The sequence below is a fragment of the Miniopterus schreibersii genome (genome assembly GCF_964146895.1).
Source record: "Miniopterus schreibersii genome assembly, chromosome: 12".
Taxonomy (NCBI): Eukaryota; Metazoa; Chordata; class Mammalia; order Chiroptera; family Miniopteridae; genus Miniopterus; species Miniopterus schreibersii.
This window is the reverse complement of record NC_138112.1, coordinates 43391799-43414789: the sequence shown is the minus strand read 5'-3', so window position 1 is coordinate 43414789 and position 22991 is coordinate 43391799. Positions and strand designations below refer to the sequence as shown.

General features: G+C 42.4%; 1 protein-coding gene across 1 annotated transcript in view; it reads right to left on the bottom strand.

Annotated features, from left to right (window-relative positions):
* TEAD1 (TEA domain transcription factor 1) overlaps nt 1-22441 on the bottom strand; it is a 186374-nt gene extending 163933 nt beyond the window's left edge. The window contains exons 1-3 of the mRNA XM_081152835.1: nt 22401-22441; nt 20191-20251; nt 1879-2134 (exon numbers count right to left, since the gene is read on the bottom strand). Coding sequence (XP_081008961.1) covers nt 1879-2035 — 157 coding nt within the window. The 5' untranslated portion in view covers nt 2036-2134; nt 20191-20251; nt 22401-22441. The remainder of the gene's footprint in view (nt 1-1878; nt 2135-20190; nt 20252-22400) is intronic.
* Between the last annotated feature and the right edge of the window lie 550 nt (nt 22442-22991).

Genomic DNA, 22991 nt, shown 5'->3' with positions numbered 1-22991 from the left:
ATTTCCTAGCCAGCTGCCCCTGACATCCAATTACCAACAAGAGCTCTTACACAATTATTTTCACCAAAAAATTATATTTATGATGAAATTATCGGCAAATTGGTTACATCTACCATGGCTGCTACCTAAAAGGTACACTCAGCGGAGAAAACAAAACTGAAGTTGAAAAGTTAAACTTTTGCGTTGCATTATGTTCTCAGTCCTGACCTCTAAAGGGACAGAGTTTTCCCTAGTCTTCCTTGTGAGAAAGAAAAGACTGTAGCTCTCCCCCACCACGATTTCCAATACTAGGCCAATATTTCAGGTTACAACAATTTCTGGGTAAACAAATGGGAGCTGTACAAGGTAAAGTGGCCTGAAGCCACCTTCCCTACCTGTAATAAAATCAGTTTCAAAGAAGGCTCAAAGATTAAAGTGCTTTCCTCTGCCTTTAAAATGGGGAGGTTTCATTTTTAGGTAGGAAGACAAGACCCTGAAAACATATACCCAGGCTAAGGATGAGCAGATCAGGAAAGATACAAACATTCAGAAAATCAAAGGCCCTGAAATATTCTACCCACAGCAGCTGAGATGTTTCATCCAGAGTCCATTTCAGCAGACCCAAAGAAGCTTCTCTGGCAACAAAGGATTACATGAGAGCATAAAACAAATGCTGAAGGTTTGGGTTCTCTCTTTCCACCCCCTGTGTGTGTGACACTGACGGGCTTAGAGACTCCAGTGTTGCAGAAAGCAAAATTTTCCTTGTTTCCATTACATCATCCAAGCTGGAGCAGGGGAGGGCGGGGGGGGGCACAGCTGGTGGCAGCTGCACCACCATCTGCTTTCTCCTTAGCGGTGTGTGCTGGTTTGAGCTGCAGCGTCCTACAGCTCCTGACAGGGGAGGCGCAGTATTAAAGGTACAATACCCTATTACGAAAAAGCTTTCAAATTATTTAGAAATAAATCACTCTTGTGATAAGTTAACCTCGGGTAGGTTGCTAAGGTAGTTCTCTTTGAGTTTAGGTTATTTGTTTGTATCTCTTTAGACTCAGCTATAGTGCAAACTCTGTCAACTCAGTGTACCCAATTAGACAAGCAGTATGTACAAGCAACCACCTGCCATCTGCTTCCCAAAAGGTAAGCAGCCAAAAAGCATTAGCGGAAGGACTGGGGAATGCCCAAAACTAGCATGCAAAAGCTCCAGACTTTGGCAACCCAAGCCATCTGATCAACCAGTCTTGCCCTCTTAGATACTCATGGAGTTTCCTTCAGAATACACCGCCTGGCATCCCCTTCTAAAAGAGGAAAGAGGTGAGAATAGCCTGGGAGGAGGGGTTAATGCCATTTCTGCCATTCAACTGCAAACTAGCAACAAAGTCACAAACTGGTGGTTTAAGGGTCTGATTAAGCCATGCACATATTTTATTTAGCCTATACAGGGTTATGTTAAAAACAAAACAAAAAAAGTGCTGACTTTAAAAAATGAAATTTCCTATATAAACATCTAGATTGCTAGCTTTTCTTGAAAATGGGGGGGGGGGGGGATTATCTGGCTAAGTGGCTGCACTCCCTTTCAACTGGGCATTCTGAAGAACTAGTCCCCACATTACTGTCTGCAAAAGCCACTGCAACTGTCTGTGTTCTACCTGGACCTAGAGAGCTTTTGATGTAATGGCACTGAGCATGGGGGAGGAGAAGAAACCCTCAGGGAATGATTTCCCAATGGTCCTTTATTGACTCTCTTTAGTTGAAATTTAGTCCCTTGGATGGCCAACTAAAATTCTACAAAGATCATTCAACACAACACAATGAATAGATCTAAGGAGAAGGCTAGCTACAGTGATCCTTTACTACAAAAAGAGGTTGTAGAGCTTCAAAGGAGCATTCCAGACCACTTACCATACATCTTGCCTTCATCTGATAAGATGATTTTCCTCCTCCCACATGGTGGATAGATAGCCAAGGCTTCCTGAAAGCTCTGCTCAATGTCCGGACTCCAGACCCCTTCCGCATCGTTGTCAATTGGCTTATCTGCAGAGTCACTCATCCTTTCCATGTTTTCGGCAGGGCTCTCGCTGCCGCTCCAGCTGCTGGGCTCAATTTTGGCGGTTGGATTTTCCAAGCCGAAGCCTGGAGCCTTTTCAAGAAAATAAACCTAAGAGAGAATGAAAAAATATTGTGATCAAGATGAGGTAACCACCAATATACTGCTCTTCCTAGTTTCACTGCACATTCTTTAGTTGGCAGCTTTGCTTGGAGAAGAACTTCGAGGAGAAAATATGGGATTTTGAGATCCAAGTGGCTTTTTTTCTTTATGTATTCATGTTAGGCACTCAGTATAGAAACCTAATGGCAGAGAGCAGCTGTATAATCTTCGCAGATGAGAGGAAGTTTTCATCTGAGAATAGTACTTACTCTAAGTTGCAAGTTCACAGTGAACCATGCAAAACCATTCACTAAGTGTCTACTATCTACCAAGAGCACTCTGCTCAATGATAACCAAAACTCCATAGCAGAACAACTTTGTTTAAAAGAAAAAAAGTAAAACAAAAGATGTTTTCCTCACTGTGGCAATTAACAGGGTAACTCTGAAATGTTAAACCATCTCAATATTTATCACTGAGATCACCACCAAGATGCAAGATGATGGCAGGATGGAAGAAAAAAGAATATTATTTTGTTACCACAAACACTCACTCTACTAAGACAGCAATGACAGCTGACCTGAACCTGCTAGTCCATAGCATTTCTCTGTGGGACTCTGATCCTGTACCATCAGGCCACTCTCAGCTTCTAGATTGTAACCTTGAAGCAGGGACCAAATTGTCCCCATTCCTGCCTTCCCTGCAACAGCTACAAGTGGCCAGCACACTTGCAGAAAGAAATGTTTTACACCTAAATGAGCACTTCATCTGGTAGCCTACTTGGAATTCCTGATCAGAAGAAAATCATGAGGGAAACTTTCATTTATTTCTCTGTAGCGCTGAAGATTACAAAACCAAAAGAAATCTTTCTCAAAGATGTATTCTCCTTAAATTATTCATGAAACCTGTGGTCTTAAAGGAATAAGCTTTCCAAACCAATGTCAAACTGGCACAAACACCAATGAGAAAATGATCTAATCCAGTACCCCCTGCTGTCCACACACTAACATTATCAATATTCCATTGTTGAAAAGGCATCAGATCATTAATTCAAAGCCTTCCCCAAAAAGGGGAGAATTGTTCCTGGGGACTGACAGAAGAAGGGAGACAGCAGGGCCTTAGAAGAGAGAGCTTAGTGGGACCACCATTCCCTGCCTTCTGCCCCATCAAGTCCATGCAACATTACAACAGAGACAGCTAGGAGGGGAGCAGGTGCTGGCAGCCCCATCAGGCACCAGGGACTGCTCCGTGCTCCAGGGCAGTCACCTGAGAGCAAGCAGCCTGTCTTTTTTCCCTCTCCCCCACCGATGTATATCAACAGATCCCAGGTGCAGAAACTCTGAAGCACATGAACATTACACAATTAATGGTATAACTAGTGGGTGATTTTGGCTCAGTACTCTGACAGCTTTTTAGATTTGGCAGCACCTGGATAAAAGAAACCCCAGGTTGTCTGCCTTTAAATGCTGCCACAGATCCATCATTTAAAGAACTTGTCAGCAAAATATTTACTACATCTTACCAACACATGTACATTGACACAGGACTTTAAAAAACTGCCAAATGTTGAGGTATAAATTATGCCACAAAAAAGGGTTTTGTGATTAACCCCCAGATGAACTCTGCAATGCCTGCAGTGTGGGCCTTTTGAATTCTCAAATTATTACATTTTTTGTTGGAATCTAAGAGTCTTATAAAATTCAAGCTGAGCTGTGTGCTCCCCTAGAGTCTGTTCTAGCTCCAAAGTGGTTTATTGGAGAAATTATGGGAATATGAGTGAATGCTTTGAGCAGTGGCTAGTCCACTGTCTCCCTCTCCACCTTACCCCTAAAAAACAAAATAATAGAGATACAAAAACACAGGCCAGTCCTTGAACTTTGGACAGCTCAGAGCAGTATGAATTTACTCCAGGGAGCCAGATTTTAAGATAAACTGTGGATGTGCCCAGCATGCAACCACTATGGTAGAGGGACAGAATCCAGAACAGTGAGGGCCAGCTGAAGGGCTGGGGGAGCTTTACTTGCCTAAAAAAAAAATCACAATATAACTGAGAGCCTCAGAGTTTTCAGACAAAAACACACCAACACTGCCCTAATCCAATGCTTGAAGTCACCTCTAACACTTCTCAACTTCTCATACAGTCTACACCTGAACATCACCAATGACAAGGACCCCACTCCCTCCCCAAAACCACCTCCTCCACATTGACATGTTGAAATTCTTCCATTAGGCTAAAACTCATGTCCAGGTTAACTTCTATATTAACCCATCCCTTGCAGAAGCAAATTTCCCAAGAAAACATCCATTTATATATGACAAGAGCAGCCCGATTGTGCCCCAGACTAAACATAATTCACATCATACCTGGCCCAGCCCTCATGAACACATACCAGTTTGTCCATAGCACCCAATAAATGACAGAGATTGACCGGGATCCACAAAACCTCTTAGGCTCCCACACTCCAAGTTCTATTCCTGAATTCCCTTCTCTAGTGCCATTGGTTTAGGAGCTAAAAGCAGGGGGTTATATTTATTTCTATTAAATTCCACTATTTTAGCCTAAACCCACGGGCTCAAAGCTGGTAAGATCTTTTTGAATCATAATTGCCAAGCTTAGTGTTCTTAGACATGACCGTCCTCGGAAGAACTATCTGTGACACGAACAGGGTGCTGACCCACTCTGTGGACCTTCTGAGATGATTCTGGCTCAACGTGAGAAAAAGTTCTTGCTAGTTGAACTGTTCAACAAGGGGTGGGCTGCCTTAAAGACAGACAGCAGAGTCTTGCAGACAACCCCTTGAAGTTACCTCCAAAGCTAGGAGTCATATGCCCTTGGTTGTTTGGGGAATGCAGTATTAGCATTAACTGACCCATCTACTTAGTAAGCACAGGCACTGTTCTAAATGCTCACATGTTTTTATTCATTTACTACAAAGGGAAGAACTCTGTGTCCAGGCTCTTGCAATTTGTTCAACTGGAGCTCAGCAGGATGGAATTACCTCTCTGAACAAGGGCCAGGACACAACCCCAGAAGCCACTAGATACATAATCCACAGAGTTATACAGGCTCTTGGTTTTACAACCCAATTGTAAGATGAGGCCCTGTATGGGCAGAGAGTTTCCAATCACAAGACTGGGGCTGGTTGAGAAAAGCTCCCTATACTGGATACTGAAATAACCATTCTGGCATTCTATCCCTCGGGTCCCTTCCAGCTAAGCTCAAAATCCACCTCATCCTGGAAACCATCCTTGTATCTAGTGGCTCAGAGTATCGGCCACACATGAGGAGTGTCCTGAAAATGTGTGGCATTGGTTAACTACCACCCAATCCACCTGGTTTCCAAATACCTAGCAAGAAGCACCTGCTTATTACCAACAGTAAGATCTAATCAAGTGAATTATGCATCAAATATCTGTGCCTGTAAAGCTGATGTCTTCACCTCACCCCTCCTTTGAGCAAGGGGAGTTAACTTTCACACAATTCAATAAATAAAGAACAATATAGAATCGGGGGGGGAGGGCATGATATGGAAGCTCTAACTGATCTGGATTCCAAACCTGGCTCACCCACTAGCCATGCAGTCCAGACAGAAGCTCAGGTTTTATTTGTAAAATGGAGATAGTAAATTAAATTCAATCCCAACATAGAAAAATCATTAAGGGGTGGAGGGACTCTATCTGAAGGGGTTGCCGTAAAGATTTAGAGATAATGGGTGAAGGTGCTCTGACATCTGTAAAACCATGACCGGATGTTCATTTGTTCTCAAGTCCATTATCTCTAGACAGTAGTATGTACCTTGTGGTGCCCAAATACCTACTGATAATGGGATGGTGAAGGAAGGAAGGCACTTTCCTAATAGTTCCCTTTGGGAAATAAGTTTAGAAAGGACCCTCTTCCTTAAGGTCTTCAGATGACTAAATAAAAAATTTAAATTTGTAAAAACCCCTTTACTTCTAATACTTATATAAATCTAAACTTATATTCACAGGTTCAATAATTTTCATACTCTTCTGGGAAGTTTGGTTCAAGCCAACAATCCCAAGCCTAAATGAATGCCTAAAAGGAAAGACAGAAGGGAACTCCTGCTGCTGAAAATCCACTGTATATCATGAAGCCCCCGTGTGCCTCAGTTTCCATCATTAACACTTTTTTAGAAGTTCCTTTTTTTCTGAAACTCTTCCTAGCCACACAATAAATTCCAAAAAGATCTGTTAACAGGGACCCATATATTCCTGCTAACTGCTCCAATAGCCACACTTCCTAAATGGATCATTCTTTTACAGTTAGCCATTGATACTCCAGAAAGAGCAACATGAGTACAGTGGAATGACATCATATGTGTATTTGACCAATCCACTTTTAACATAAGAGCCTGAGGAAAGAAGGGGGTCAGAGAGTCAAATACAGGTGCTTCTGACACCAACTCTATTCACGGAATGGATGCACAAGGGCTATGACATAGGACACAGGAATCTGCTGCTCCCTTCATCTTAATTCCTTTGGGTCCCTCATAATACAAGCATCTCACCCACTTACGGGTGATTTAAGAGCTCTTAAATAAGAGGCTTAGTTTTAACTAACCCTCGTGATTTATGGAACGCCACTGAACATGAAGGTCACACAAAAATCCGTATGCCTTGTTTTAGCCAATGTCTTAACACTCTATGAGGCAAAAGGAAAGGAGCTGGTCTAGGAGTTAGGACTCTGTCTCTACCTGAGTAACCCAGGACTACATGATCCTTGCAGCTCCTGTGTGCCTCAGTTTCCATCATTAACACTGAAGGAACTTAATCATTCATCACCTGTGGTTCCACAGACTCAACCTAGAATAGAACTTAGTATGTTGGTTTATTACTGCCCCCTAACCACACTCCAGTGTCCCTGAGGGCAGGGACTGTTACACTCACCACAGTATCCTCAGTGCTAGCACTGCACCTGGCATAATGAATATTCAAAGAAAGAAAGAAGAAATAAACCAACAACCAGATGACATGGACATTCTTTGACAACATGACTAAACTTACCATCAAGCTTCACCCTGACTCTGGCCAAGGTTCTCATGAGCAGTAAGAGCCCAAGGGAAATCCCCAAATTAGGAAAATGTAAGAGGACAGACTTAAGTCTGACACAGTTTGTATAACCAAGGATTAGCTGTCTGATCCAATTTATTCTTTATTTAATCATGATTATTGACAACCAATAGTCTTTCTGTGTTAAAGGGACAAATATGGTTTGGATCCTCTAGCAGGTAAGCTTCTCCTACCACAAACAAACCTTATTTTGAATGGAATGGTAATTTCTGAGATACAATATTTAACCTTTGTTTTCCCCCTTTTCTTCTGACCACAGGAGAAGACAAAAACCAGAAGATGACAGCTTCAAGAAAAGCCATACAGGAGGGTGAGGGTGTAACGATCAGAAACCAGTGAGGTAGCCAAGAAAGAAATTCAAAAGGTAAAAAATGGTAGCGAAGCAAATTTGAGTAGGTGAGTGAAAAAGGCAACATATAGGGGATCGCACTGAGAGCAAACCTAAGAAAAAAGATTTCTAAGCACTCAGGAGAAGGTGAAAACAGGCACAGGTGGAAGCCACTTTAGGGTTTAAAGAAAGAGAATCACATGGTTGGAATGATATTTGTAAGAGACAACTCGACCAAGCATGTGACGGTTTGAAGTTCACTGTGATCTTAGCGGAAAACCCAAATTTTTCTCATAAGCAGAAAGCTGCCCTCCAATAAAAAGGCTAGGAATAAAGGAGCTTTACTTCCAAAGTGGTACCTGAAATCCAAATTCATCCTGCTCCCAGTGAGCCAGGTTTCAAGAACAATGTCTGAAACTTCCACCTACAGGATCTTATCTAATCATCATAATACCCTCATTGGGTATTAGCCCCACTTTATGAGGTCCAGGGGTCTAAATAAGTTGACCAAAGTCATATACTTAACAGAATTTTAATCTAGAGGTCATTTCTCCAGAGAGAATGCACATCCCATGGGAATATCAGTCTCACACTACATGCTCACTAGCTGTAGGCTGGACTGCAAAGGGAGGGAATGCAGGCAGTGCTAAATTCTCAGCTTCGTCCATGACTGACACCATCAAGTACAGTCTAATTAATTCCTAATGAATAGTGATGATACTGACTCACCTCCCTGGGTAGTTGGGAGGAATGTCAGAAACTAATGATGGTTAATCGCTTTTGCACATGCAAAGTAGGCAGGTTATTATTTTCCTACCATTTCAGACACCAGCCAAACTTGCTAACAAGTGGCTTGAGAAATATGAGGAACAGCAGCCTGGATGTTGAAGGCAGCCTCCAGAGAGATGGAACTGTAGAACGTAAGTCATTGTCAAAGAGAGAGCAGAACTTTTAGGGAATGCTGACACTGAGAATTGAGGCCACATCTGCTGTGGAGCCAGTATCAGCCAGTGAACCTGGGTGTCATGCACTCCAACTGCCAATAGGTTCCTTCTAATTTCAGCAGGAAGGAGTGGATAATTACTCTTTCTCATTTTCAAAAATCACTTCCCTATCAACGGGATCCATCAACACGCCAATACCTCTTCAACAAGCTCCCGATGCTGGGTACCCCATTAGAGGACTTAGCATTGCCCTCCTGAGATGCTCTAATTCTCTGCTCCATCAGCCCTAAGTACTTGCCCAGGTGATAGCTCAAGAAAGGCTTTGATTGATTTCATGCTATGCAGCTCTGTATTACCAGCCTTTAGGGGAATCACCTTCCCTATCCCCTTAATGAATCTGTTAGGCTTTGAGAACAGAAATTCCTGCCACTTCCTTTCCCCCATCACCACCATCAGTCAAGCTAATCACTGCTCTCCTTCATCAGTAGACTCCTTCAAAAGGACACAGCCACAGGCTGAGGTCTAGGCAGTCTATCCCATCTGACCACTCCAAAGTGAAGACTTGACATAGAAACAGTGCACTCATAAGGGGAGTCTGTGCTGGATGACATGACTTGCAGGCTGAGTCATGGATCCTGGGAGGTGGACAATTTAACTTCAGGAAACACATTTCAAACCTGGAAACAGAAGCTTCTTTCCTGCTCTAAGAGAAAAAAATGCCACAGGGTTAGCGGTGACTAGCTATCAGGAAGCATTGTGAAAGAAAAACATGTAAGCCCCTTCCCAGGTGTAACAGTTAAAGAAGACCCCAAAATTAACTCCTCAATTCCAATAGGTGTGTAGAGTGAAAATACATTTGAGGTAGACCAATCATATTGCTTACCAAAACAAAGACAAGAAATACCTAGGATATAATTCTCGTTAGTCACTAAATTATGGGTACCATCACTTTCTTGTTGGTAAGATTCACTAGATTATCACAATGCCTTAGCATTTTAAATGACAATGAGTACAAACTCAAAATCAAAAACAGTTCATATTTCAAAACATATCAACATGCAAGATAAATACGTACACTGCCTTTGGCCAAACCTTAAGACAAGCATGTCAAGAGGGTCCGTCTCAGCCCCATGCCCAAGAGAATGCCTACAAATGGGCCTCATACAGAGTGCTAGCTCCCTGGGTGGCAAATCTATGGGTCATGCCTGGGGTGTTATCCTTCTTACAAAAGGCCAGTGGAGACTCACTCAATGTTACACAGTCTGTTGACAGCCAACTTAATGATATGTTGGCTCTGGACTGACTCAGAATCCCAGTAGCTGACCTGCCCAGATGCAGCTCCTTTGGCAATATTTTAATTCTGCTGCATCAGGAAAGGTCCTCCCTCCTCTACATAGAGAAAAGATCCCAGGCCTCTTTCTCCAGCTTCTATGACTTAGGATGCTTCCCTCATTCTGGCCAACCACCCTGGATTATTTAGACAGCATGCTGGGGGACAGAGGCAAAAGGTAAACACATAGTTTACTTCAGATTGGGTTGTAAGTCAATTAATCAGTAAGATGACATTTTAAAGTGCTAAACTGTGAAGTCCAAGTCCTTGGTTCTTCTACTAAGTATACACACTGGCTTTCAACTGCTCTCTAAAGACCAAACTGATCTCATCAGAATTCATATCAGAGGATCCAAAATCTAGGCTCCAGCCTGCCCAGAAAGAAAAAAACTCCTATTTCCTGTCAACTTAGGGTAGCCAAGAACACAATTCATCATGACACATTTGGTTCCTTTCCATCATCTCGACCATCAGAAATCAGGATATCACTTGTGTGTGTGGGTGTTGGGTGTGGCCTATCTGCCTTTAAATATCCATTTCTAATGGCTCCAAACATACAGATCCTGATTGCTACCAAAAATCATACAAGAGTTATTTTTTGAATTCCAAAACATGATCATAAAACTCCTTGGGAGGAGAAATAGAGCTTCTGTGACAGGACTGAGGGCAGCAGCATGTAGCATTAAAACTGGATAGAAGTGGGGCCAGCGAGGCGTGGCTCAGCGGTTGAGCGCTGACCTAGGATCCAGGCAATCGGGGTTCAATTCCTGGTCAGGGCACATGCCCCAGTTGCAGGCTTGATCCCCAGTCAGGGGCGTGCAGGAGGCACCCAATCAATGACTCTCTCATCATTGATGTTTCTCTCTCCCTCTCCTTTTCTCTCTCTGAAATCAATAAAGATATATTTGAAAAAAACAAAAAATAAAACTGGATAGAAGTGGGACAACAGCCCTGGCCCATGTGGCTAAGTGGTTAGAGTATCAGCCTCTGCAAAAAGGGTCTCAGGTTCAATTCCAGGTCAAGGGCAAGTACCTGGGTTGCAGGTTTGATCCTTGGCCCTGCCTGGGGCATGTACAGGAGGCAACCAATCAATGTCTCTCTCTCACACTGATGTTTCTCTCTCTCCCTCCCTCTCTCTCCTCCCCCGCCCTTCCACCTCCCTCCCTCCTTCCACTCTCTAAAAATCAATGGACTAAATATCCTCCAGTGAGGATTAACAAAAAAACAAAAAAAGTGGAACAACATAGAACAACAGAACTAACCTGTTTGTTCCAGTACCTTTCTGACTCCACAGTTACCTCAGAGAAAGTTTATTCCAGGAGCTCTGAATAATTGCTTTTATTGAATTATGCTTTTATGAGATGTCATTAGCATACTAAGAAACAACCCTGAATTAGTAACTAGATTTTCTACAAGGATGTTGGGGTGTCCTTCAGCACATCACACAGGTTGCTCTTTACAAAAAACCCAAAGGAGAGCTCGATAAAACATAAAACAACAATGTGTTTTATAGCTTGTGGTCAACTAGCTAGGCCTCGGCTTTACTCACTGGCTACCAAGGTGCATTGAGCCACTCCGGCAGGCCCCTCAGGGAAAGCACGGAGGTGATTTTGGTTGGGAAGTTTGGTTTCATTCCTAAATCCACTTTAGGTCCCTACCTCTATTCCCTTCTTTTTCTTCCCTCTTTTCCCCCTTTTAATTTAAGCTATTTTACAGCCTTGCAAGATGCCTTAAATTCATTCTGAAACAAGATAGGGAAATTATTTCTGTTTTATAATTATCTCCCTCTCCCATGTCTCCCCACTCATGTGCCAGATACTAAAGAGGTGGAGGTAAAAGAAATGTGTTACCCTTCCTGCCCTCAAGGAGCACCCTTCCAGCAAGGAGACAGATAAGAAAGTTAATTATCCTTAAGACTTCAAGCCCCAACTCCCTCCTTACATTCCTGCAGGTAGCACCTTTGTTCACTCACTGCATAGGAATGACTTATGTGTCTGTCACCCTTGTCTGTGGGTCTGTGAGACCCATATAAGGTCCATGCCTTTAATCATTTTTCTATCCTGGGCATTTAACTGAGTGTCTGGCACACAGTAAATGCTCCCCCAAAATAACAACTGAATGGATGTCTAAATAGTGAGTCCATAAGTGAATAAGTGAATGAACGAGTAAATGAATATTAGATGTCAAAGGAGGAATAAACAAAGTGCTGTTGGAGCACAGAAGTAGGAGCTGATTTTCTCTCTGGAGTCAACAAGAGCCTCGAGGGGGGTGACATTTAGGCTGGTCCTGAAGCCTGAGTGGACTTAGCAGGCCAATTACAAGAAGAGAGCTGAGAGGCCTGCTCAGAGAAGATGTCCATGGAGGAGAAGTGGTGAGAAAAGGCAAAGCAAGAAAGCAGAAAGGATGGGGCAGAGGCTGGAAAAGTAAGCTTGCCCAGATTACAGGGGACCACACACATTGTGACAAAAGTTCTGCACTGTTTCATACAAAGAGAACAAGAAATTGGGGTAAAGAACAAATAATTTTATAAATTTGGAATCAGAATTGTTTTTAATCAATTTTTTTCAGTGTGTCCCAATGCCAAGTCTCTAGATAAATTCAGTTCTACAATGTGGCATTATCCCTTAAGCATTTCAAATTTATGAAGGTGTTTTAATGCACCAAAAAACAATGAGAGTTTATACAGGTGTGCTTGTTTAAATGGCCCAGAGCTGCAGGGTTAACTCGGCCAGGTACCCAGTCTCAGCTCTTCCAATAAATGCTCATCAGACTTGGTCTTCAAGCAGTCCCATTATTTCCCTGTCCCTAAAGAGGGCTGAGTGCTGGTCGTGTGCTCATCCCTGAACCCTGCCTGCATGGGGACTAGAATGTTCATGCTCACATAGTGTGCAAACACAAGCTCATGCCCACATGAGCAAATGTACCAACTAACCAAAAATACATGCATTGCATATTCAAAAATGTCCCCTGGTTCTCAATGTTCACTGATACAACTGAGTCCCCACCCTTCCAAGGAGAAATACAATCTGCCACTTAATGATGACACAATGAGGGAGCTGCAAAACAGGTCTTACACAGAGAGGGATGCAGATTCAAGGGCCAATGAAAGCCTCACCCTGTCCCCATCCCTGTCCTCCATCCCGGTCCTTGGTTTACAGTTCAACTTCAGCAGCAGAAAGAACCTTGCACTCTAGCTGGAAACTGGCTGAGGCAAGAGAACTGAGCAGCTACTGTCCACCCCCTTTAGACAACAAGACACTCATTCAATTAACAAATATTACTTGAGCACCAACTGTGTGCACAGCAACAGCTCTGAGTGGTCCACAAGCACTGCAAGGGCACACAGTGGGGCAAGACCCCACAGAAAGGCTAAGGCAGCCAATTCTGAAATCAGGCCTTACTTTTCCCTTCACTTGCACGTGGCCAGAGTGGTCTGAAGGAGACCACTGGACTGTTCTCTCCTCACCCCTAATGCCTCCAGCAAATGTATCAAAGTAAAAAAGGCAAAAGGCTAAAACGTGATTCCATCAACATTTCTGCAGCTCCCCAGTGTGCATGCGCGCGCACACACACACCCCTCTAGGAATAAAAAGTGGGAGGGGTATACATTTCTTTCCAGGATCTTTACCTTCTACAGATTCTGCTAACCTCATAGAGGAAGGAAGAAACCTCAATTCCTCTCTCTAAAATGTAATCCGTTTTCAATTACCTACAAAGTCCTTGCTCTCTGGGTTCTCCCTCTCTCAATCCAATGGCCTAATGGTGGGAATGCAACTTGAGAGGCCAAAAGGCCCAAAGGGAAAGCAGACAAACCCAAACCATCACATTCAGCCTATAAGTGTGCTTCACAGAAATGGCGTACTGGGCTCGGGTACCTTCAAAGTCACTTCTCTGCATCTAAGCATCTGTCTGTAAAAGCGCCCATTAAAATCCAAAAAGGATTTTCAGGTCCTGAATGAGGGAACCCAATCCCAGAGCCCCCTGAGGGATTCCACTCAGAGAACCTGGCTGAAGCAGCACCCAAAGTTGGGCCATCATCCCAGGCTTCTCCCATCCCTTCTGATGCAACTTGTCACCAAGAATGTCTACTCATCCCCTCATCTCTTAAATAGATCCCTTCCACTCCTCTCCAACCCACTGACTTTGCTCCTCTCCCTCGGGCAGGCTCTCACCACCTCTCTCTGAGCCAGGATGCCACCTAAGTCCCCACACCACCACCACTGCCAACAACCTGGTTCTGCCAGGTTGCCAACCTTGGATGTACATCTGGATGACACAGGTGGCTTCTTAGAAATATAAATCCCAGCTCTGATGACAGAGTACTGAATCACAATCCTTAGGAGATGTATTTTTAGCAAGACTCTCCTACGCTATTCTTCAGCCAGAGTTTTCCTAAAATGCAACTATGACTTTTCTCATATACTCATTTGAACTCTTCTAGCAGATCCCCACCCCCTCTAGGAACCAACTGCATAACAGGGCACCCATGGCCTTGACCACTCAAGCTTGGCCTGCTTCTCACACACCTGTCCAGTCCTCTATATTCCAGCCATATGGCCACTCTAAGGTGCGCAGACACAGCAAGCTGCCTGCTTCACCCCTTCAGCCACCTGGGTCCCTCTGCTCAGAAGCTTCTCTCACCAGCAACACTGCCTGATGAATGTCTAACAGTCATTTCAAGACCAAAGCCACCAACCTCTCCTCTGGGAAGCCTTAGTGGATTTCTCCATTCAGACAAGTTACTTCTATGTCCCCATAGCATCTCATACAAACTTCCAACACCACACTTAATACACTTTGCCATGATTTCTCGTAAGATACTATCTCACAGCCAAACAGTAAATTCTTGGACATGCCTACATTTAACGTCTCTCAATACCAGACAAATTGTTGGAACTCAAAAAATGTTTGCTAAATATTTTCCTTCATGGGTACCCCTCCAGTTGCAGGGACCATACTGGAGAATCTATTTGACAAAGCAGTTCAATATATATGAAGATTACATAGGTCTGGAATCCCAAAAGAGTTTGATTTTGAGTTCTCCACTTATTAGCTGTGTCTCAGGTGTTGTTTTTCCATGTGCAAAACGGAATTAATCATTTTACCTACCGATTATAAAGACTAAATGAGATGACCTGTGTGAAGTACAGGTGTCTCAATCATTGGCAGTCATTATGTACATTATTTACCTGCATGCTTGCAGATTAGTGGGTTTGTGTGTGCACACATCTCAGAACTGTGCCTGGCATAGGTTCTCAAATAGCTGTTGAACAAAGGTATATAACTATAATTAGTAATTACTACTTATATATCTATCTTTCCTGCTATTCTGCAAATTTTCAGAAGGGAGGGATTCTGTCCCATCTCTGCTCCAGCTCAATAAGTAATTGTTCAATTTAGTTCAATATAAAATATTAATACAATTTTTATGACTATTAAGAAATTCATCCTTGTCTACGGAATCACAGAGACAGCCTGAGGCATACTCTAGGCTGAAATAAAGAATTCACTGGTTCCAAAACCTTCTTCCAGTCTCCAAAACCCTGACTAGCTGGCCTGGCCTCCAGCCTCTACACCAAAGCTGCCGGCCCCCCACCTCAGGGTAGGGCCTGTTGCCTACTGAGCCACAATGGGAGGTCTTCAGAGACGACAGATACCCCCTCCAGTCTGTGGCATTGTAGCCCTGCTGCAGCAGCTGCTCTACCCAGGAGACAGGCAGCGGGAGCAGGAGCAAGCCCGCCTTTTCAGCTCACAGCCAGTTCACGCCCCAGGGACTTAGGGGGCACAGTCAGGAGAAGTGTCAGGTTACCACAAAAATAACAGAGGACCTACACCAGGCGGGTGAGCAGGCCAAGTGCAGAAGGAAGAGGCGAGAAATAAAGGAGTCCAGAAGGAAAAAAGCAGACATCTGAGTCACAGAGGAACTGGGTTTTAAGAAATGTACTTTCACTTATTCATTTAGTATCCAGTTCAGAGCAGCTTCTATTTATGTTATACTTAACTACTTTGAATGTACTTTTTAAAACATTATTTTAGGACAAGAGAGGGATGGGGTTTTTTTAGTTTGCTTATTTAATGTTTTCTATAGAAGTCAGATTTGGGTCAATGAAGGTTTTGACAAGAATTCCCATTCAACAAATTCCTGATATTACTCAGCTTTAATTTTCTCAAAACTAAATTCAAACATGACAAAGCTAACTAAGTATATTGAAGGAGGGGCAAAACCTTAAGGGGGTAAAAGCAGCTAATAAAAAGATTTATGCAGTTTTATTTTTTCTAAAATAAAATCAAAGTCCACTCTTGTGCTACCCTCGTGCAGGAAGGCTGCTGGCTGGATGTGGTCTGACCCAGTCCGGGCCCTTCAAATAAAGTTAACTTCAATCACCGCAGCCAGTGAGCAGGTTACTGATTCTCCATCCACTGTGCTTTCATCTGGGTTCACTCCATACACTAGGCCTCTTTAATTTGCTTCTAGCAACATTTTACAAGAGGGTGGATATAGACCCAGCCCAAGAAAAGTTGTCCTTCTTCGGCTGGGCAGATAAACACCAAGAGCAGGCCATGCACCTGGTGGATTAGGTTTCCCATTGTAATTTCTATGTGTGAGAGCTGCTATGAATGCCCCAGCAGGGGAAAACTGAGCTCACTCTAACAGGCAATGTAGATTCCCAGACTGAAGGTGCTGGAAAGGAGGAAAGATTTTAAAAAAAAAAAATTTTTTTTAATTATTTTTAAATAGGTCCTCTACATTTTTTTTTAAAGTTAATTTTGATGGGGAAAGGTTTCCCAATGTCACATTATTTTGGAACTACTGATTTATGTTTTATTTTAAAATATCAGCATTCTGAGTATTATAAGGCATAGCAGTGTTCCAAACAGGACTCTATTGCAAATACTTTTTTTTAAAAAAGGCTTTAAAATGACAACTTTTAGTGGCAGCCAGACCAGCAGCTGGTAGACATGCAGACAGGCAGATTCTGTATTTTTTTTTTTTGCTTTTTTTTTTTTAACTTTTAAGAAATAACCCTCCTCTCTCAATGAAACCAATAAAAAACTTCAGGAAAGGAACCTATTACGAGTAGAGTTTGAGTTCTGTTAAGTTAGAATAGCATATAAGTAATAAAATGAGCGGCATTTTCATTCTATCTTTAAAAACAGTCAGAATCTAGTTCCTAGAAGAGAGGACCTCAGCCACCTCGCTCCTCCTCGGGCTGTCAGGAGTCACACAGTTCATGCCGGACACATCACACCGTGCAATTATCAACCAGCACTGCCACTGCTAACAGACCTTTAAGAATCCTGATTTTTACCATAAAAGCTCATTCTTATCTCATTATTATTTGCTTGTTCAGCGTGCCTGGTCACTTACAGGAGGAAGAGAAAAACCCGGGACTCAGCTCATCTTTCCCAGCCATGTCTCCCAGGGAGCTGTTCGTGACTCCGCAGCGCAATGCCACGCCACCACACTGGCCGGCTGGGTTTAAAATTAGCCGAGCCCTGGAGAGCCACGGGTAACCTTCTGACAAGGTTAGCCAGCAGAGCAGAGCACGGCTCAGGGAGGGACATTAATAAGAAGCCAAGTAGAGCCTTTCAACAAGCCCATTAGGGCCTCTCGGAACCCTAGCAGTATGGAAACCTGGAGGGGCCCGCACGCTAGCATGAGCAGGCTGACCTAGGCTCTTATTTTTACCCCATGGAGTCAGCAGCTTCCTTTACAGGCAACAAACACAACCCCCAAATGTGTTTCTCTACTTTTATATTCAACATACTCGGCCACTGTTTATATAGTAATTTTTAAAACTTTAAAATGGATTTTCAAAATACAATATTTATGGAACACTTCTAATGATAAAGTTAATATCCTAGATAACCCAAAAAGTGGAGCATAAAGAAAACATACACAGGAGAAAATAAACTTTCCCCACAGTTCTCCACCAAACAGAAGTCAGTACTAACAATGCATTTTGATGTATTTTCTTGCACTAACAACTTCTTGTTATTCTTATTATTCCCTAGAGTTTTGGGTTCTTTTATTGCCCACCTAACATTTTACACTCAAGATTTTCCTGAGTCCTGAAATTTTCTTTGTATTCATGATTTTTAAGCGGTAGAGTATTCTGTGTCATGAATGTAGCATTATTTGATGTTTCTCCATGGTTGGACACTTAGGTTTTGCCCCAACTCTTCACTGTTAGGGCAACATCCCTGTAATCATTTCCTAAGGACAGATTCCTGGAGTCCAAGGGCAGGAAAAATCTGAAGACACTGGTGTAGATTGGGGACCTCATAACGACAGAAACTGTCCTGTCACACTGTAGATGTTTTTTGAGTGAAGGAATGTGTCTCAGTGCTTTCCAAATAGACAACCCTAAATTCTAATGTGACACTTTCCAAGTGCCTACAGGGAGATCATCAGGCGCAGCACACAAAAGTCCCCTTGGCATTGAGATAAAGGACTCCATCTAACTCCTCAGAACACCTGTCAAAGGCAATTCAGATGCAGCTCGCCCCACACACCACCCACACCAGTACCTCACTGGTACAGTCATACTGGTTGTTTAAAATATTGTTCCCAGTCAGGGCACATGACCAGATGGCGAGTTCAAACCCTGGTCAGGGCTCATGAGGGAGGCAGCTGATTGATGTTTCTGTTTCTCTCTCTTTTCCTCTCTCTAAAATAAGTATATATTTATATACATTTAATATATGTGTGTGTATATGTATTTCTTAAGAGTCAGTGGCCCAAACCCACTGCATGCCCCTGTCCCCCTGGCCCCTCACTATCCAACAAGTACAGGGTAAGTGCCTGGCACACCTGGGGGCCTCCAGAGGTTTCCATTGTGTCAATGTCTGTACTGCTTATTTAATATTTTAAATACCAACCCCATTCAAAGATAACTTATAACTTAAGATTTGCTTTTTAAATTTTGTTAATTCTCTCTCTCCAATCAGAGACCACTGTCATGTCAGCACTTTCTTAAATTCATTAAATTTCCTAATATTTTATTTTTAAAACTGAAATGGACAATGAATAGGAAGCAGTTTCCAAGATGCTTAACAGGGAGCTGCTCCCACTAAGTTATTCTCTACAAAGCACAGTGAGTTGGGTTAGACGAAGATAAACGTCAACATCGTAAGACTCATGGACCTAGTACTAGTACCAGAGATACTGGTTCCTGAAGGATAAAAGTTATCTGCTTAAGTCCCATGAGGCTTTGAGGAACTCTTGGATCATCAACTATATTCTCAGAAAACTAAAGCAAAAATATTAAAATGCTAAAATCTAGGTATTGGTAGAAGAGTCAAATACAGCCTAACGTATGCCCAAACCACCCTGGTACTGGCTTACCTATTATACCAAAAAAAGGAACATTTGGGGGATGTGCATACTGCTATGCACTTGCAAGCACGATGTCTACCTTAGCTCTCACTGCTAAGCTAAACTATATTCTGTGAACAGATAACTAATAAGTGGAACAGAGTTTCATTTCCTCTAAATGCTTTTGTCCATCCTCTATTGGGGAAGCCAGGGCTGGAACACCAGTCAGGGAAGGGAATAAAAAAAAGCAAGAGGCCTATAAAATCAGACTCTGAAAACCGAGAAGGTGCTAGCCTGGACGCATTACAGCACTGTCCAGCTCAGCAGCTGGGATCACGGTCCAGCTGGAATCAAGTCAGAGACAATGCCCATCCACACCTCCATTTCGCAAGCATATACTCCAAACTCCAAGTTGCTGTGGAGGCTGAAGGATGAACCACAGCTTCTTTGCCAAATCAGCAAAATTCTAATTGATGGATATAAAAATATTTTTGGCTCCTAAAATCAAATACAATGGCAAAAATTTAAGAAAATACCTTGTAGGCATAAATGGAAATAATATTCACAGTTAACATTTGTTCAGCGCTGACTACTGTGTGAGGCACAGGGCTCAGGATCTTTTATTATTTCTTCTAATCCTCATCACAACTATATTAGGTAGAGATGCAGTATTACTATATCCATTATTCCGATGAGAACATGGAGTTTAGAAATATTAAGTCATGTGTCCACTTGTCAAACCGAATTCTGGGGTGCTTGCTGCACGCTCCCACACACACATCATGCTTGTCCCAGAGCACCTTTGTAAGCGCCTGTCAACACGTCTAGCTCCTAGTGTTGAGCTCCATGAAGGCAGCACCCTTACCTTACTTGGATGTGTCCTCAGGACCTGGTGCAACACAGACCACCTTCAGTCAGTACTGAACCTTTTGATTAACTGCCAGAAAAAATGAGGGGCTAGAATGCTGCTCTGATTTTCAGAGCTCACAGGTGGGGTTGTCTTAAGCAGTTAACAGTCAAGTTAAACTCACAAGAAAACCCAATGATTTTCTGACCTGAAACGGAAAGGGAAAGGATTCAACGGCAGAGGATTCCCAGACAGGTTCCCACAGCCGCCTGCATTAGAAAAGAGAGATTTGTGAGCAATGTCATTTCCATAATTTACACCCATCTTCTGATAACTCCTGGCTGAGACTCAGGTGCCAGGCCCAGTGCAGGGGTTTAAACACATCACCTCTTCAAACTCACTTGAGGTCAGGGGAGTATTTTCTTCTTTGCAGGAACAAAAGTTTAAATTGCAGTTGGATCAATTTGTCAAGCACCTATTCTGTGGGCTAAAATTAGAAAACATTCTTTAAGGCTGCTAAATCCTTATCGATACTGAGGGGTCAGCTGAAGGCAGGGGCGATAATTGCTGTTCTCTGCCTAGTCCTTTTTCCATTCTTTAAGGCAGCTAGTACATGTACAGATACAACAGTACATGTATGTGTTTCTGTCATATACATTACTTCATCACCCCTAAAACTATACTGCTATATACACCTCCAAGTCTACTCTTGGTGTATGTTTCACACAGGAGAACACATCTGCAAAATGCTTTTTTCTTCTAATTACTGAGCAAACTATAAGAGTGATGCTAGGAAGCAAGCATCCGTACTTGAACCCCACAATGCAGCAAGCGGCCAGAATATATAGCACCCCATTGGAGAGCACAAATGATTTTTAGCATGGCTTACGTGTAGCTTCAGGGTAAACCCAACACGGGTTCATACATCTGAATTACAGCTCCAAGCAGGTAATGCCAAAACGACACTGTAAATGGAAGGCATGTCCCTGGCTGTGGGTTGCCTGGGCACCCTCTGTAAGTGTAGCCCTTGCATGAACCTTGGGTTTTGATTCTTACACATTCACAAAGAAATATCACAGCCAACAGATGTTTGAGAATCTGAGGTAGGGAAGGTGAAACTCAGAGCATTTTTAAATGTAGATGATCATTACTTTTGAGTGTGTGTGCTTAGTCTTATGTTTAGTCAAATATTCTGGAATGTGTATGAATTACGGAGCCAGAGATATGTCAATACACAATCTGACTCAGAGGAGCTTAACTTCTGTGGTAAGACACAAATACCATATACCCTTAAGTAAATCTTTTTTTTTCTAACCTGGGCCTCAGTTTCCTCATCTATAAACAAGGGAACTGAAACCAGACTTGTAGGTAGCTTTCAAGTATAAGATTTTGTTTCTACTCCATTCAGCTGTCTACCAGAACAAGCAGACTTCTGACCCATACATGGCTGGATTGTCCAAAACATCAATCTTTTCAAAGTCCCATAAAATATCATTGACCACATTACATATATAAAATTTTTGCTTCAAAAGAAGCAGACTGTTTCTGACAAAACAATAAAAGATGGTGATTATAAATTTGTATGTCTTAAAAGTAAGAAAATTATAAAGTAAAATTTAAAACTAAAATATATTTTCATGCGTAACAATTTAAAAGAAAAGCAAACCTCTTTTTTCTATCTCAAAGAAACATTCTCTTTTCTTTTTCCTGCTTTACCTATGATATTTCTTTGCGAATGGATAAGAATAAAAAATTAAGGTTCTAGGTGGAACCCATCCCATCCCATATGACCATCAAATTTGATTAAAAGTCTATATTTAATTAATATGTTCACGGACTATTCTATAAGCATTGAGGATTATACCTGGACCTAAAACGTAGAACACGTTCAGTGAATATTCACAGATTCACAGCCAGGTTTAAGAACAATCACTAATAAATTATTTATTCAAAGGAAGAGAGGTGATCACTCCTATTCCATTTTACAACAGTAGCTGAGTTCAACAAAATATCTAAAATCTTAAATACAAATAATATTCTAATCCCATTTCCTTCTTTAAATTGAATTCATTTTTGTTTTAAGATACCTTGCTACCATGAAAACCTATCTTTCCTGAGTACTTTGTTCTAAGTGGGACAATGGCAAAAAAGAAAAATAAAAGGCTAGAAAAAAATCAAGCTCTTTGGTCTTAATAGGCTATAATATGTTAACATATTCCAGTTTTAAATGGAAATAGTAAATGAGAGGAAGAAAAAAATTATGCATTTGGAATTTTGGAACATTATGTATGGATTCACTGAGAGGAATCTGAGTGGCAAACTATCAGAGTAAACAATTATCATATTAACACTTTCAAGGAGGTTTCTGTTCACAATTCACACATACTAACGCAGGGCTTCAGGGCCTGCCTTATTTACTTCTCTAGATGTCCAGGTGAAGTATAGCCTACAAAGTCCACTTGTGCAGTGCTGACTGAGACACAGGAGCAGCAGTATCTGGATTACTCCATTCAGTTGGGTGTCATACAACGCATAAAAACATCCGTTCAATTGCCTTAAACAGGCATGAAGCCAACTTCAGGCCAGGCTCTGTGCTGGAGAGATAATGATGAGTAACAAATATGCTCCTGCCTCGAAGATCCCACAGTCCAGTGAGAGGTGGACACATCCTGGTAACCGCACGTAGAGAAAGCTGTGCTGGGAATATGGAGAGCAAAGTGGTGACAGGGCCAGAGGATGCATGTCTCATGGTGTCTATATGTCTGCCTTGGTCACAGCTGTAACCCCAGAATCCAGAACAGTGCATATCACATAGTAGGTGCCCCCCAAAATGAAGCAGGTTAGGAGGCAAGATGGGCAGGCAGAAATCTGCCATGAGACTTGGAGTTTGGTAGGAAGCCTGGCTCTTAATGCAGGGGTCTGGGCTTTAATGCCCACTCCACCACATTGCAGCTGTGAACCACGGCAACGCGTTTAATGTCACGATGCCTCAGTGGCCTCCTGTGCTCC